Source organism: Macaca thibetana, chromosome 12, assembly GCF_024542745.1.
Source record: "Macaca thibetana thibetana isolate TM-01 chromosome 12, ASM2454274v1, whole genome shotgun sequence".
Taxonomy (NCBI): domain Eukaryota; kingdom Metazoa; phylum Chordata; class Mammalia; order Primates; family Cercopithecidae; genus Macaca; species Macaca thibetana.
In genome coordinates, this window is record NC_065589.1 from 35,495,216 (window position 1) to 35,512,940 (window position 17,725).

The window sequence follows — 17,725 nt, forward strand, 5'->3', positions numbered from 1 at the left end:
AACATTTTAATCTCCATTACTCGTGATGAGAAAAGTTTTTAACCACCTCACCCTGGTTTCCAATTGACAAAATCTTCCCCTCTACCTAAACTTCATCTCCAGCAGATATAAGAAGTGTATTTCCTAAGACAGCAGTCATTTCATAATGATTTGACAGGGCTGTCCAGTACATCCCGATGGGTACTTACGCTTCTTCAATTTTCAGAAGGAATAAGAATGCCCTGTATTAGGATTGCAAGTTATAGCCACTCTGAAGTGGTCCAGATTTTTCCACATTTTAGTGATCAGGTGTCTCTCCATCTTTACATCATAAATACGACTCGTGCTCCTGCAATTCACACCAGGGCATACTGGATAAGTTACTTAATCCTCCCAGAAGAGTGTGTAAATTTATTTAGAATATCTCAGCCCCACAGAACTCTGAATATGAAGAGATCTGAACCTTCTAATAGTCACAATTTCTTAGTGACTTTTCCATCTTTGAGCTGGTTAGTCTGTAAAGAAATGGATACAAAAACTCTATGCACAGGCAGTGATGATTGAGTATGTAAAAGTCATTGTAGAGGAGGTAGGGAACTACTTCAAGGACATCTGACACCCCATGAGTCAACGGTTTTTTCTTTTTGTTGTTTTTGGTTTTTTTTTTTGTAGAAACAGGGTCTTGCTGTCTTTCCCAAAGGGCTGGAGTGCAGTGGTATGACCGTAGCTCACTGCAACCTTGAACTCCTGGGTTTAAGTGATTCTCCCACTTCAGCCATCTGAGTAGCTGGGACAATAGGCACAAGCCACTATGCCCGGCTACTTTTCTTTTAGTTTTTGTGGAGACAGGGTCTTGGTATGTTACCCAGGCATCCTGATTTTTACCTAAAACATATCTGTGTCTCAAAGATCTGGTACTGCTGTTTAGGCAAAGCTCAAGAACCTTTGCAGTTGTATTCCCAGAGATACGTATTAGTGTCATTTCTAAGATTTCCTCCTCAGCATGGTACAGGGTAGGGTTTCAAAGATGGCTTTTGAAGAGTAGAAGAGGTATAATGATCAAAGTAATAGTATGAAGTGGGCTTTGTCTTTGACAGACATTATGTACCTGTTAGGTACCAGGCACTGTGCTTGATAGGTGATAATTCATAAAGGGAAGAAGAAATTTAAGGGAGATTTCAGGAGTAGAATCTTATAATTCAGAAATGAATTGAATGGAGCCAAGACTGAGGGCTTCAATATTGGAGAAATGTAAGTGATAATTTCTAGCAATGAGATGGAATACAGAAGGGGAAACTTTTGAGAAGTGGAGTTCAGAAAAGAAGCAAGTGAGGATAATTCATATTTCTAGACCGGAGAAGGTCATCATATTGGTTTCGAACATAGAGTAGTGGGAAGCTACTGAGTCAGAGCTATTATTTAATCAATAAGCAAAACAGAATCAAAACTTCCTTGTCCACTAAGCTTTCCTTGATTAGTACTACATTACTGTAGAGTATAGAATTAGGTGTCCACTCAGCCCCTAAGAACTTAACACATTTTATACTATTTTTGGTATCATATTTTTATGTGAATTTATGTAATTTTTAACTTGTGATTGTTCATTCTATACCTGCATCACACGGATCTACTGCTGTATCTTCTCCCTCTACCACATACAAAGCCTTGTACCTTGCTGTGAGCACAGTAGTTGAATGAACACTTGTGACATGAGTGCTGAATGAAGATTGAAACCATTCATTAGTTCTTACCATTGAAAATCAACAGTGAGACCCAAAGCTGATTCACAGTTAAAAATCTGATTTTCTTATTCAGTAATGCAGAGTTTTACCAGAAGTGTGATTAAAAACCAGTCTTTTGAAATGTCACCAAAATAAAATCCTTGACAGATACAACACTACTAGGTATATCATTAAAATATATTCTTAATAAAATAAATGCCTAGAATCAGAACATTGGTTGAAAACATAGGAGCTTTACGGGGGCAGTAAATTTGGAGCTAGTCACATTTTAAATTTGCCATCGGTGGTTCTTTGTTGAATCCAGAAGATAGAGCCAATTGAGCTGATAGTGCAAGTTAGCAACGTAGTTTTATACAAGATTCTGGAATTTTAGGATTTTTGAGTGAGGAGGGCATTAGAATACAAACTTCTTAAATATCTACTTTTGCCATAAAAGCACTCCCCCATCTTACAAAAACTTATGAGTGCCATGGATGAAGATTTGTTGAAACTAAACTTTTTGGTTCTTCTCCCCTGTTTCTTTACCAGGTGAAAATTTTATGTTGAAATATATTGGGTCCTATCTTTAAGTGGTCTGAATAGCTATGTTTGAATGTATTTTTATCATGTAGTCAGAGACACTAAACCATTGAAATGGGATTTATGCCCCTTGCCACAAAGTATATAGCATTGTATTTTAAATGACTTGCTATAAACAACAAGGGTTTTGTCTTGTGCCTCAAAAGTTTTATGGTAGACATTCTTTAGAACAATATTCTTTCCTGCTGGTTATGGAATCCATCCCCAAGGCAGGGCTTGCTGTTGATTGATTGTTACTGAGGTCACCTCTTAGTTTGAGTGAAAATGGCTTGTTCTTCAGAGCAAGTGGGAAAACTGACTGACTTGTGCGATGTGCTCAAGTCTATTTTGAATAATGAAGTTGGACTCTGGGAAGTCTTATCTTAGTATGAAAACCTTATCTGTTTCTATTTGCTTCTTGCTTGCATGAGAATTTCTAGAGGGGGAATTGGAGCGTCTTACCTTCTGAATTGGATTGAGGGGCAAGAGATCATCATTTGATGTTCTCTGGAATCTCGAAGGTATGAGATAGTCCTCCTGAGGCTCTTGTTCTTCTTCAGCTAGAGTAATTTAAATCATGTGATGTGACCCTTATGAACCCTTCAGAGGTATTCAGAGAATAAATAACAAGGTCAGACCTTCTACTAAAGTGTTTCTGATATAAGCCATGAAACCAGTCTCTCTGCACCTTCCCCTCTGCCTGTCAACGTGTGGCCTCATGGTGTTCTGTGCCTCTGATTGTTGTTTCTCTCCCTCGTTCTTCCTCTCACAGACATGCCTTGAATTGGAACGCTACCTGCAGACGGAGCCCAGGAGGATCTCGGAGACCTTTGGTGAGGACTTGGACTGTTTCCTCCACGCTTCCCCTCCCCCGTGCATTGAGGAAAGCTTCCGTCGCTTAGACCCCCTGCTGCTCCCCGTGGAAGCGGCCATCTGTGAGAAGAGCTCAGCAGTGGACATCTTGCTCTCTCGGGACAAGTTGCTATCTGAGACCTGCCTCAGCCTCCAGCCGGCCAGCTCTTCTCTAGACAGCTACACAGCCGTCAACCAGGCCCAGCTCAACGCAGTGACCTCATTAACGCCCCCATCGTCCCCTGAGCTCAGCCGCCATCTGGTCAAAACCTCACAAACTCTCTCTGCCGTGGATGGCACGGTGACGTTGAAACTGGTGGCCAAGAAGGCTGCTCTCAGCTCCGTAAAGGTGGGAGGGGTCGCAACAGCTGCAGCAGCCGTGACGGCTGCCGGGGCCGTTAAGAGTGGACAGAGCGACAGTGACCAAGGAGGGCTAGGGGCTGAAGCATGTCCCGAAAACAAGAAGAGGGTTCACCGCTGTCAGTTTAACGGGTGCCGGAAAGTTTATACAAAAAGCTCCCACTTAAAGGCCCACCAGAGGACTCACACAGGTAGTGGTACAAGTTGGCCGCACGTGGTTTCTTCTCCTTTCCCCTCCTGTAGCCTCCTCATGTGGGAGGGCTCCTCTTTGTTCTGAGGAGTGGCATCCCTGCTGATGAGGAGGTGATAGACAGGCGGGAGGGCCCAGGTAGGGACAAAGAATGACTCACTTGTTACCTTAAGATCTCAAGATGTCCCAAGCACAGGACATGGGTTTGTCCCTACAGTGCCAACCACAGCATAGAATCACGCAGTTCTGAGGATGGCTGAAGGGGGCCCTGGCAGTGACTCGTAGCTGTTTGTGACACAGACACTTGTCGCTTTCCTGACACTTTGCATTGTTTTGCGAGTGTAGCTCCACAGTTTTGATCAACACTGGGGTCTGAGGATGCATTTGAAAGCATTCACAGTTAAACAAGGTAGCCAGGGTGTCCCTATTCACTCTTTTCCCAGCATCCTGATTTTTCATCAAAGTCACCAACAGCAGGAGGGTTTCAGAGTTCATTAGATGTGATCATTCTATAATTAATTGGCATCTCCTCTTTTGCATTGTTCTCTGGCGCGTGCTTTATGGAGAGATGGCAGAATTGCTTTTTAATGAGCTTGTTACTGAGAAGTTGCTAAAGTGATTACATTGCTATGTGTGTGGTAAGAGCGGGTGGGGGAGGGATGGGGATTGTGTATTTTACTCAGGGCGTCCTAGTAGCCCAGGAAGAGACACTACCCCTAAGTTCCAATCATATTGATCTTTTGAGCAATGGGATAATTTGGAAAAGTGGGGTTTACACAGAAAAGAGTGAGACTCGTATTTTTCTTGGAACTGGTCTTTGTTCTCTGCTTTGAGATTGGAGCTTAGGGGTAGTGTCTCTTCCTGAGCTACGAGGATGCTAGTAGCAGTTACCGTGATTGGTGGCTTTTAAGTGACTCTCCATCAGTGTGCTACCTGTGTGGTTTTTGCATACTGTTTGCATGCTGCGAGCTGAATAGGGAAAATCCCCAAAGGTGTAAGTGGAAGTATAAAAGCATTCTTGGAGAGAAATCAGTGATGGCATATAAGCTAGGAAAAGTGTTTGGTGCTCTGGGGGGCCTTCTGGGCTGTGCCACCAAAGAAGTGTGCAGGGGAGAGATTGTTGGCTGGAAAATCAGAACAACCCGGGCTTTAGTTCTAACTCTGCCACTATCTAGCTCTGTGACCTTGAGCCTGTTCCTTTACCTCGCCAGAGCTCATTGTCCACATCTGTTGAACAATCTGACTCTTAAGGCCCCTTTCAATTCTAATGTTCTGGAGGTCTATGAACTATTTTTGTGTAGTCGAGAAGAACTTTCTGAAGTTCAAATACATAATGTGTGACAGAGGAAATCACTGTTTTGAACCTCAGAGTTATTCCCATGGGAGAGTGAAGACTGACATCACTTCCTTGCACACCAGGACTTGGGCCTGTACTGCTCTAATTCTGAACTTAATTTCCTGCGTGGCTCTTGCTTGGTTCATGGGACAGTCTCCTAACATAATGATTATATCCCGTGGCTCAGGCAGAGACCCACTCATGGTTTCTCATCAGAATTTGGGTTCCAGTTCACCACTCCACATACACCAAGGCTAATGCTGCATGCTGTTGTCAGTTTTTGCTTCTTTGATATTGTCCTGAAGGTAGTTTTTATTGATATTTCTTTCTTTGTAAAGTCAATGAGTAAAGTAATGGCAAGACATTGGAAAGACATTGCAGTGCTCCCAGGCTGGAGTGCATGACTCATCTCCTGGCCCCTCCAGGAAACCAGAGAAGGCAGAAAAGGGCAAGAATGTTGTGTTGTGTTGGGGCTGTGGAGTTCATGATTATGGACACTTTTTGAATTATTGGCACTAAGGGCACATCCTGCTTAGCATGGAGGCTGGACAGCTCTGGGAAAGCAGAGATTGTTTTTAGGGAGTCCAGAGCATTTTCTTCTTCTTTCTTATCCCCTCTTTCCAACAGAGATGTCAGGAGGGTGACTGTTAGGGTTGATGCATTATTTGGTGCTTTGTTTTTTTGAGCGTTGTCTACTCAGAGTGATTACCAAGGTGGAGCTCATTATGTTACCTGGCACCTGCAACTACTTGCCTTATGTTGGACTAAAGTGGAAAACTCCTATAGGGAATTCACTCAGGGAGGCACCAGCATTATTAGAAAAGCAGTATTGCAGAGCAGTTAAGAGCTGAGCTTTGTGATCAGGTGAACTTGGGTTAATGTCCTCACCCTATCGCTTCCTAGATTTATGACCTCAGTTTCCTCATTTCTAAAATAGAGACAATTGTGTCTACCTCCTAGATTGTTTTGAATATTAAATGAGCAGATATCTGTAACATACTTGTAAAAAAACAAAATACCTGGCCGGGCGCGGTGGCTCAAGCCTGTAATCCCAGCACTTTGGGAGGCCGAGACGGGCGGATCACAAGGTCAGGAGATCGAGACCATCCTGGCTAACACGGTGAAACCCCGTCTCTACTAAAAAATACAAAAAACTAGCCGGGCGCGGTGGCGGGCGCCTGTAGTCCCAACTACTAGGGAGGCTGAGGCAGGAGAATGGCGTGAACCCGGGAGGCGGAGCTTGCAGTGAGCTGAGATCCGGCCACTGCACTCCAGCCTGGGCGGCAGAGCGAGACTCCGTCTCAAAAAAAAAAAAACCTGATAGATAGTAAGAACTCATTACAGATAGTAGTGGGGTTGATTATAGCTATTACTATTGTTGTTGATATTAGTGATGACTGAGTGAAAAAAGAGCTTTGTAAGCCAGAAATAAGCCAGTTAGCCAAAGTTAAATACCGTAAAACAGCAAGAAGCTTTTTCCCTCTCGCTGCCAGTGGTTGATCAATGGGATGTGGGGTGATGACACTGTGGACACAAGTTACGGAGGATAAACCAGACATGCAAGCATTGGCCCATGGAAGTTGGCAGTAAGGCGGAAAGATCATGCCTTTCCTCCCACAACATAGTAAGCAGTTGCGTGGCATCCGCGGAAGCATTTTGCCTGTAAAACCTTCCTCAGAGACATGCACAGAAGGGAAAGTAGGTGCTACAAGAAAGAGAAACAGATAAAAGGGGAGGTAGAGACAGGGATGGAGGGTGGGGAGAATATGAATTAATTTGGATTAAATGGATGAGAATCAGAAGTATTTATTTGGAATTGGTGTGAATTGGAGCACATGGGGAACTGAAAACAAAGGTGATAATTTATGTGGTGTAGATGAACTAAGAATAATGAAAAAAGCATGAAGGATGGAATCAAATTAAGTGCAAACATGTAAAGGAAATGGACTGGTAAAAGCTCGAGGGCAAAGGTATATGGAGATGGGAATTCAGGTTGGAAAGAGGCTGCTGATATAAGGCCTGGAGTTGGGAGAGCTGTTGACCAAATGTGGAAATGAAGATTTTTTAAAAATGGGCTCTGGTTGGATTCAGGCAAGCTATTTTAACACAGGACTCACTTTAATTCAGTGAAAATATTTCTTATCTTCCAGCTGGGGAGGTGTTTTGATACAGGGAAAAAAGGGAGATAGGAATACCATCCCAGAGAAAGAAGAGAAATATTTGCATTTTATTCTCTACAGTTGCAGATACATGCTATATCTCTTCTATGTGGTAATACATTGCAAAGGAGAAACAGTGAAGAAGTAAAATAAAATGTGTGTGTCTTCCTCTTATATGCATAAAGGAAGACAATACATGTTGGTAACATGGATTTGCTTGCATTGAATAATTTTTAAAGTGTTATTCATTTAATCTTTATATAGATAGAATTTACTGAGCTGAAAAAGATATGCATTTTTTTCCTTCTGTGGCTGTTTTTTGAGGATGCTGAATCCTTCAAAATTTTTGCCCTGGAGGATATTAGGCAATGAGGTGATTTTTTATTTATTATTTTTTAAGGTAGCAGATGTTCACATTGGTAGCTAGGGCACAAACACGGGTTGCCCAAGGAAGTAAAGTTAGAGATGGGGGTACTGAGCTGGAGGTGCAGGATGACGAGGCAAGGACTGGGACAAAGGGAATATTATGAAGTAGCAGGATTTAGTGAAAGGAAGCGTATAAAAATAGACATAAGGGCCAAGCGCTGTGGCTCACGCCTATAATCCTAGCACTTTGGGAGGCTGAGGCAGGTGGATCACCTGAGGTCAGGAGTTCGAGACCAGCCTGACCAACACCCGTCTCTACTAAAAATACAAAAATTAGTTGGGCATGGTGGCAGCGCCTGTAGTCCCAGCTACTCAGGAGACTGATGCAGGAGAATCGCTTGACCCCAGGAGGCAGAGGTTGCAGTGAACCGAGATTGCACCACTGTACTCCAGCCTGGGTGACAGAACAAGACCCTGTCTCAAAAACAATAAAAATATTTTTTAAATGGACATATGGTTTATTCATTGGGAAGAGCACTTAGTGTTGGCATGAGCGTAAAAATGTTCTTAGCAGCCAAGCCATTGCAGACCTTTCTCTCCTACTCTGTTTTCTGGTCTTCATATATTTTTCTTTCTCACAAATTCTACCATTATGATCATAGTTGTATTCATCTTCTTGAGTCAGCTAAATAATCCTTAATATTTTGATGAAAGGTAACTTTCACTTCCAATGTTAAAAAAAAAAAAAAACTTCATGCTCATTCTCAGCAAAAATCAAATTTTAAAAAATCTTAATAGTTTCTGTGTAAAAAAAGGAAAGAAGTATTTTCTACATTTCTTCTTAATTACTTCTGAGAAGAGATAAAAACCTTTCATTGAAATGGTGCTTTGTGCTAAGTGAACAGACTTTTCAAATTTGAAAATGCATATAAAGGCACGTCCACATTTATGTTACTATGCGTGAGTCATATTGGAAAAGTCAGGACAACGGCCATTCGATCTTTGATTCTTGGTCGCAGTGAAGGGAGATGTGAAGAAGCCTTGTTCTCTTTACGTGCTGCTTGGAGGACTCTCTCTAGACTGAAGTTGCTGTCACCTAAACCATGGGTGGTGATAAGCATTCTCTAGATTTTGTACTGAACAGTGTAACAGGATGCTTTTCAGGTGGAAAAGTAATACAAATGTACAATTTGCTTAGCATTTTACATTTGCTTTGGGGCCCATCTTACTGAATCAGAAAGTGGCACAATCTCTAAGTTTAATCAGAATTTAGGGAACTAGTTTATTTTCAGATGAAAAGGTGACTAAAAATACTACAAACAAAAAGACCAGTGTAACATTCAAAAGGCAAACAGAAGTTTTATGTCCTACATGTAATGAAAGGCCTTTAAAGTTTGAAATACAATTTATTTTACTTATTCAACAAATACATACAAAGCACTTGCTATGTCCCAGACATTGTTCTAAATGTTTTACAAATATTAACGCTTTTAATCCTTATACTAACCCAATGACATAGGTACCATCTTATTTTATAGATGAGGAAAGTGAGACCCAGAGAAGTCAAGTAATTTGCCCAGTGTCACACAGCTCATCATAGATGGTCGGGCAAGGATTTGCACCAAAAAGTATTGCTCCAGTCGGAGTGCTCTTAACTTCTGTGCTTACTAATGAAGGGGAAACAAGTCAAATGAATTTTTAAAAAGTAACCCGTTATTGAGAGGAAATTAAAAACATATAATTTAAATACAAATGGACAATGAAAACTAAATATCCTCTCTAAATAGGTGAATATTAGGAGGGTCCTTAAACATAGTGCCTCATCAGGTGACTGAGAAGCAGTACAAGGAAATTGCAAAGAAATGGTCTTCCATTTCCAGGCCTATTATTGTTACTGATAAAGCTACTATTTCATGGTCGTTACTATTTTCATTTTTTTTAACGTTAGTATTAAAGAGAGACATGCCAGTCTCAGTTCACGCATTAAAATGACAAATGTTAATACTCTGTCCCTATGAAATAAGAAAGGTCAGTATTATCACAATGTGGGAGAAACTGAGGACCCCCCCCAAAAAAAGTAACTTAGTTCAGGCCATGCAACTCCCTGTTGTTAGAAATCAAATTGGACCCATGTCTCCTGACCTGTAGGCTTACATCCTTCTCAGTAGATTGTTTTGCCTCTTATTTACTGTTTGTGTTCCTCAGTCTTTCTGCGAACAGGTATTAAGTGCCCATAGATGTCAGGCACCGTACCATGGAGTGACCAGCAGAGGAGACCAGGGTGGTCCATTCGGGAAGGAGTGCTAAAGGGCGGTGATGGGGCAGTAAATGAAAGCAGGGTCTTGCATCGGCAGTCAGAGGCAGCATGGAAGATGTGGAGATAACAAGTCACCTTTCTCCTTCTGTACAGAGTGTTTATTGATGCTGTTCATCTTTTTAAATGATGCCAATGTGATAATATAGTAATTTATATAAATAGAAGCCCTAATTCAAGGTCAGGCATAGCAGCAGGATAAAATTAAATACCTCAGTGTGGAACTGTAGGGGGTTCATCGACCACTTTCAACCTCCTAGTGCCATAGATAAGAATTCTTTGAATTTATACAATAGCAACTGAAATGGGGCAATTTTAAGACATTAAAGGGCCTTTAATATGCCGAGACACATGGCTGCTAATGAAGTTTATCCATGTGTTGAGGCAGAAACTCATTAAACCCCGATTATGGGATGGAAACAAGAATAAGGGTTAAATGTTCAGTTCACAAGGTGGAGAGAGCTGAATAGGAGGGTTTGATAATTTGGATTTAGCATATTCAAGAGCTTAAGAGAAGTTTGAAAAGAAAGGGTATGAAGTGAGGTGGTGGAAAAACAATCACTGGGAAAATTTTCTGATTCAGTAAAATCTTAAAACTTTACCACATGATAATTTAGCAGTGTGATAACTCCTAACATTTATGAAGATAAGTTAATGTAAATGTATATTGGGAAGCATGGCTTAAACTCAGCATATACACAGCAAGCACATTTATTTTATCATTATACTATGAAAATAAATGTAGGCTTTGTGGGACGCCTATTCCAGATGTCCTTTTAATGGATAATTGTTAGTCACAAAGCAAATAAGTATGTTAAAATAAGAATGGAGGAGAAAGAAAAACATGAAATTAATGAGTATTTCATCATAAACAATATTTTTGAACACCCACTATACATACAGTAGTCCCTGTCTTATTGCCCAGGACCTTGCTTTTCGACACACAAGCCTGAAATATGGTTTCATAAAATCATTATATTTGGAACCTGATCTCAAAAGAGAATATATCCTGGGTGGGGGATGTGGGGGAACTGGGAGGAAGGAGAAGAGAAAAGAGGAATCTCATTTCAGAAAAGGCAGTGAAAGTAATAGAATTTTATAAATTCTAAGGTTTCAAGGGTAGGCCAGTTCTGTTTGATAGACAAGAAAAAAAGAGGGTCATGAAAAGTCTGTGCAAATGAAAAAATGACATTGAGAAGGCCAAGTGTGAACTTTTAGAAAAACTGTTCCTTTTAATAAATCGATAATGTACAGAGGCTGTTTCTATTATAATATGAGTGTTAGTTACTGTCGTGATCATGGTTATCCTGTACATCTAATATAGGAAGGTTTGAGGAAAGCTCTGTGAAGCTTTGTAAAGGGTGAAGGCTAAGATGACGTTATAAGAATTGATGGTAGGCAGGAATTTTCTATGTTTCCTGAAGTTGAAACAATGGTGTAGTGATTGTGTTTGAATTAGAAAAAAAAAAAAAAAAACAGAGTTTAAGAAACTCATGTATTAATTTTTTTAAACAAGTTTGTTTTGAATAATCATCTTTTTAAAAAAGTTAAAATGTAAAGACAGATGAAAAATAATTTTAAAATGACCTTTCTTTGAAAAATATTCAGCTTGAATGTAGTAGAAATTACAGTTGAAACCTTGATAACGGATCATCAGGAAACAAACTTTTCATATAAGGAAATTAGTTCCGATGAGTAAATGCAGCTGTTTGGGAATCTAGTCCACCAGGGGCAGAATGTGTCATGTGACACTAAGCTCTGCTACTCTGGTACCAAATGGAGAACACCTAACCCTTTCCAGGCGGGCAGTTTCTATTTGTCTTCACCCTGATGGAGGCAAATTGGATGGCCCTGGCCAAACTTGTTTTCTAAAATACAGGTCTTTTTCTTCTGCATTCCCCACCTAAGAACCTAATATCTGATCCCTTCCTGTACTCTGCCATTTTCTGTCTTGCAGCCTTCCTCTGTCCTTCACAGCACAAAGGATCTGGTAGCAATACACTGTAGGCTGTTGTGGTCGGTGGATTATACATCCATCCACCAGTGTATAACACTTTAATCTTCTATTACTAGTTTTTTAACCTTCAACTAGGGAAAACTTCATAGAATTTCAGTAGTCTGTAAACAGGTAGGGAGACATGATGGGGGAGTGTTGGGAACTGGGATGGCATTCCCCCACTTCACTCCAGCAGCATCCCATGTACCTCTCCTCTGCTACTGGATTTTCTACATTTTCTAAAAGTGGCTTCCTTTCAACAATTTGTTAATGTATTGACATGACGTTATTAAGCTAAATGTTGGTCGAGGCAAGATCACTTAAAATAATTAGAAGTTGGTGACTTTTTAGTGTGCTAGTTATTCAGCCAACCACTGGTGGAGTTACTCCTCATTCCTGCAATGTCTCCATGTTTGGTCACCAATGGTTGGTTATATAATGGAGGTGAAAGCACTTCAGTTATTTGAGGATGTCTGCAATGAGAATAAGCTTAGCACGCTTTGTTCCATATTTCAATTCACACTACTTTCTCCTTCAACATGTATGTTTATGGAGCTAGGTGAGCTGGGGACTAACCCAAGATTGGACCCCATAATCTCGTAGGGGAGGAAAGATCAGAATGCCCCATTGCTGGTTCCTTATGAAGCCTCAGTCCAGCTTTGTCCTAAACCAAGCTTCCTTGGCATACCCCCTTCTTTTTGCACCTCACATCTTTTTTTTTCTTCCCTTCAAAAGTTATCTGCATTCATGTAAGACCTCTTTTATTTTGTTTGCAAAATAAAATACATTTACAGGTTAAAACTCCTTTTATATTCTAAACTACTCATCTGGTATTATAAAACATATACTGAGGCTTCTTTTGTTGTTTCTGCCTTTAAAATGTATCCTGTTTCCATTACTATAACATTTATGGAATTCAGTAAAGTGGTACATATTGTTTTCAGGCAAATAATGTAAAAAGATGTTTTAATCCCAACTTTGTTGAGCCATCATAGTTTTATCTGTTTCACTAGGTGAGCTAAAAATGATAAAAGCTATCCATCATTTTGTTGCAGGCAGGAAACCAGAAGCCATCTTTAGTTAATAAAGAACTTGACCTCCATGGTAGAGTACTGCCTAGTTAGGTGTCTTAGGGTATCTAATATCTTTCTCTGGAGCCCTTGCTGTTTTCCTAGCAGGGATGTTTTGTAATAAGGACTATAGTTTGCTCTAATATGGAAGCCAGTGTTAAATGAGAGTGGTTCTAGGAGTCTAGCAGATGCCCTAAAAAATGTAGGGATTCTATCTGTGTCCTAATGAATAGAACCAAGACAAAGCTTGACTCTGGTACATATTCGAGGGTAAAGAACACCAAGATATGGTAGGAAATATTTTAGAATAACTATGCAGTAGTCCCGTTTAAAAGGTTTCTGTCTTCATTTTGTGTGTTTATGTAATTTAATGTCATTTCATGGAATTCGTTGCTTGGTTGTGAACTTATAACATGGTGTTTTGAATCCCCTTACTATGGGATATGCAACATCCTTCACCTGTACTGAGCGTCTGTTGCAGAAAGGAAATAATGATTCCTCATATTGAATTCTCAATTGGTCATGAGCCTGTTGAAACTAGTATTGGTATTTTAAAAAGAGCAACAAAAGATACATCTCCCTTCCTTGATATAGGTAATAAGACGTTTTATGTTCCTAGTGTTCAGGAGAGAGTGTCAGAAAATCAATATGAATAAATTCAAGTACACAGAGGATTTACCCTATTTGAAAATGCAATGTGTGGCAAAATGACGGTATATATTAAATTTTTTTGTTTCACTTGCATGTAAATATTAGCGTTTAGAAAAGGTGTCGTAGGCTACTTATAAATTTAGGCAGAGGGCAATTTGCTTCCTTTTTGTTTTTTTCATTCTTTGTTGTTGTTTAGTGTCTCAAGGCTTACAGCTAAACTGAATTTGAAACTAAATACTGTCATTACAGAAGATTTTTCGTGAGTTCTTCCAATTTCTCTGGGGATAAAATAATGGTCGCTGGAAGCAGTGGAGAAACAGTAATTAGGGCAAATAGTAATACTGTGCATGATTGAGGAAAATGTGAGAAAGGGAGGGGGAAAATGCAACAGACAGACTTGTACATCTTGTTACTAGGAAACCACATCAGCATTAAATACAGTGTGCTAATTGGCTATCCTGTTTCTTCCTGGGTACCAGCCTGGGCCTGCTACACAGCTGTTTCTGCTCTTTCTGGTTGCTAGGAAACTGCATCATTTGCTCCCCCCACCCCCACTTTGTATTCTGGAGGGTAATTGGCTACTTCTGCTCCTGGTGTTGCTGCTGGGTACCAGTCTGGGCCTGCTGCTCTGCTGTTTTCCAGAGGGATTTAGTCAGGAGGGAGGGGAGGAAAAGGGAGAGGAAGATATGCTGGCAATTAATGGAGCATAAGTGCAAATTCTACACAATGTCTGGCACCTGCGGCCCCTTATCCTGCCTTCTCAACTAAATCCTTTAGCTATGGAAACACATTAAAGTCTTGAAGTCTTTCTTTCTCGGCATACCTTATAAGTATAGTTTAAAGGAAACAAGACATTTGAAGACATCACTTAAATGACAGCTTTGGTCTTCTTCAGGAAAAAAAGCTGGCAAAATATTACATACCTATATTTTGATATGAGTAGTAATAGAATTTGTGCAGATATTTAAAATACTTTATAACAAGACAGCATCTTTAACATCCTAAGGACAGTGCCACCTTATTTCTTAAATGGACCAAATTATTCTGTAGCCATTCTTCTTGATAGGAAATAGAATGGACTAAACACATTATGGGATTTTCCCAACTGTTTTATGATGAAGGAGTAAAGGGAGGCTTTCAGATACTTGACTTTCCTATCATGGGTTTTATTCCTTTGATGTGCACAGCACATGCCCTGGTGCTTTTCAGTGGGACATTGCATTTACATGGCCATAACACATTTTGCACCATAGCTGCTTTCCTGATGGCAAATGAACAAATGTGATGCAAAATCTAAAGTCAATTTTGTGATTTAAAAAACAAGTAAAAAGGTAATTACTTTACATATAGTTGTCATCTCTTGTTGAAGTAGAAGTTTTCATTTCATCATTATTGAAATTCTCACTGGAAGTGTGACAAGGAAGATTCTTTAGAAGTGAAGTGATGCTCCAAGGAGATTTCACTTTAAATGGTTGAGAAAGTATATGTAAATTGGGGCCCCTTGAAGAGGCAGCTTTATTCCCCTGGGAAGGAGCTGTTTTATTGAGAAAACTCAGAGCATGTTGTGTGACTGCACAGAAATAGTTAGCAAAGGCAACTCGTATTTGACACTAATGGCTGTTAGTGGTTTCCCATACTAATGAGATCCACCATACCCTATCACAATTGAAGCAGAAGGAGGCCTAGGCTGAGCTACAAGCCCTTCCACCATAAGATAAATTCAGGCTTTATGGAATCATTTCTACTTAAGATACCCTTAACATAGCAGAAGACCTCCAGCTAGGCTAGGCGATTGCGAGAAGATCGCAGCGTCAACACCTATCTAAAGGAAACCAGTTAGCCCTTAGTAGTGCTCAAATTGCAAAAGAAAATCTTGTTATCAAAGAACAACTTACAGAGGGGGTGTAATATTATTTCTGTTATCTCTATTAAAAGGACCAGTTGTTAATCACTCAAAAGCATTTGCCCATTAAATGAATTAGCCATTTACTTATGAAAAACCATCAGAAGTCAGAATATCCCTTTGTCACTTGACAAATTTTATATTCTGACTTTGGGAGGGGGGTGGTTTTGTTTGAGTATTTCATCTTCGTTGACAGCAGACTGTCAGAACAACAACTTTGCAAGGATATTATGGATTGTCCCTATTTGACTTAAGCAGGGTACAGATTAAAAAGTTCAAAGAAGTCTGGGGAGTTTGTCTTACCCAGCCCTCTTCTTCACCGATCGATTGGGTGTGCTTATACAGCCTCACTGTGGCTCTAGCAAGACCCTGGAAACCCAAGGCAGGGGTCTTTGAAGGCTGAAGGTGGTCATGGTTAGTCTCAGTGATACATGGACATCAGTGCATACTTCCGAGCTTCCTCTCAGTGTACTCTTCTGGGAGAGCAGATCTTTTTTCTTTGGATGTCTCCGTGTTTAAAACAATAGTGAGAGTGCAGGCATACAAGCAAGCATGCTTTGGGGAATGAAGAAAGGAGGTATTCCATGGAGCTGCTTCAACCCCTGGTTCTCCTCAGTCCTGAAAACCTGCTTTGCTAATTCTCATGGCCACACAAAACGGTTACCTTTGACATCAAGTAAACCGTTGACAGAATTGGAAAGGACGAATCTGATGGCTGCTAGTCCCCCAGCAGGGCTGCCGCTAAGCCGTAATGTGCTTGCGTGTGAATTAGAAAAAGGTGCCCTTTGCATGGGGCGGTTTCCCTGCACTTGAGGAGCAGAGCCGGATTCAGCCCCCCTTAGCCTGTAGCTGGACACCCTGTGCTCAAAACCTGATGTGGCCTGTGCACACCGGGAGAGCATTCCACACAGATGGGCCTTCCCTGAACTTTTAAGAACTTCTGAGGCTAATAAGGGCATAGCAGGAATGGGAAAGTCACACAACGATTCAAGGAGTATATCGGGACATCCTATCAATGTCTGAAGAGGCCATTATGTGTGACAGCAAATCTTTGAGTCCAGCCACTCTCCCAAAATGTGAGATCATTAGTTGCCTAATGTGGTGGTTCTCAACCAGGGGAGATTTTGTTCCTTAGGGAACATTTAGCAATGTCTGGAGACATTTTTCATGGTCATATATGGGGGTGGGGGTATGCTACTGGCATCTGGGAAGTGGAGGGCAGGGATACTGCTAAGTATCCTACAGTGCCTAGGACAACTTTCGCAGCAAAGGATCAGGTGGGCCCAAGGGTCAACAGTGCCAAGGTTGAGAAACCCTGGCCTAATGCAATCTTAGCTGTCCTCTTCTCTGTAGGTTGCACTGCACCACTTGCGAAACATTTCCTAGTCCTTTTAAGATGACCCACCCACCAGGTCTTGCCTTCTTCCCTTTTATGATCTTTAACAATATTGACTAAATGGAAATATTGCATTATTTATTATTTCTGTCAGGACTTAGATGATGTGCCGCTTTTCCCCTTATGATAAGAAAGAAATCTCTCTACCTCCACTAAACGCTTAACCTTCTAGATTGAAGATTCGTGATTGTGACTCTTCACAAGCCTCATGCCCTGCCCTTTTGCAGAGGGCTCCTGACCTGTAATAATTTGAGATTTTGCTGAGTCAGAGTTTTGATCACATCAGCTGCCAGGCTGGTACGTGGGAGGGAGGTGCTTTGCCAGGAAGTGGGCCTAGCTGACCAGGTGCTGAAGAGCCACACCATCATATGGTATTGTCATTCTCCACCTGGGTACAGTGGCCTTGCTGAAATGTAACAATTGTTTCCTTGTTACCAGAAAGAAGATTAACTGTTAGTGAAGAAATAAAAGTGACGTGTTTTCCGTGGGAAAATAAAACTTTTATTGGGAAAACTGTATATTGCACTGGTATTTGCTACCTCAGTGCATTTCCTACTATTCACTGTTCTTGTTCACACCAGCACCATGAGGAGCATACTGGAAGCTTTTTGAGTGCTTAGGGAGAAAGGTGCTATTTCAGGTAGAAGGATTTAAATGGCCTTATCTAATGGACACAGACTTTATGTCTGCATTTTGTCAGGAGCTGTGAATTATGCATTGGCTCTTTCAGCTACATTCACATGCATAGAAAATAACATTGTCAGACGTGTCATCCCCAGATACAATGGACAATATGCTATTATAATTGTATGGCATTGTCCTTGCTGTTTGGAGATAATACTGCTGACTTTAT

General features: G+C 40.7%; 1 protein-coding gene across 2 annotated transcripts in view; it reads left to right on the forward strand.

Moving 5' to 3' along the window:
- Window positions 1–17,725, forward strand: part of KLF7 (KLF transcription factor 7) — a 92,900-nt gene that overhangs the window by 38,798 nt on the left and 36,377 nt on the right. Inside the window, exon 3 of one of the 2 annotated variants that reach the window (XM_050752246.1) lies at window positions 3,052–3,682. In XM_050752246.1, the coding sequence (XP_050608203.1) occupies window positions 3,052–3,682 (631 nt within the window). The remainder of the gene's footprint in view (window positions 1–3,051; window positions 3,683–17,725) is intronic. The other variant, XM_050752247.1, reaches the window with a different exon arrangement.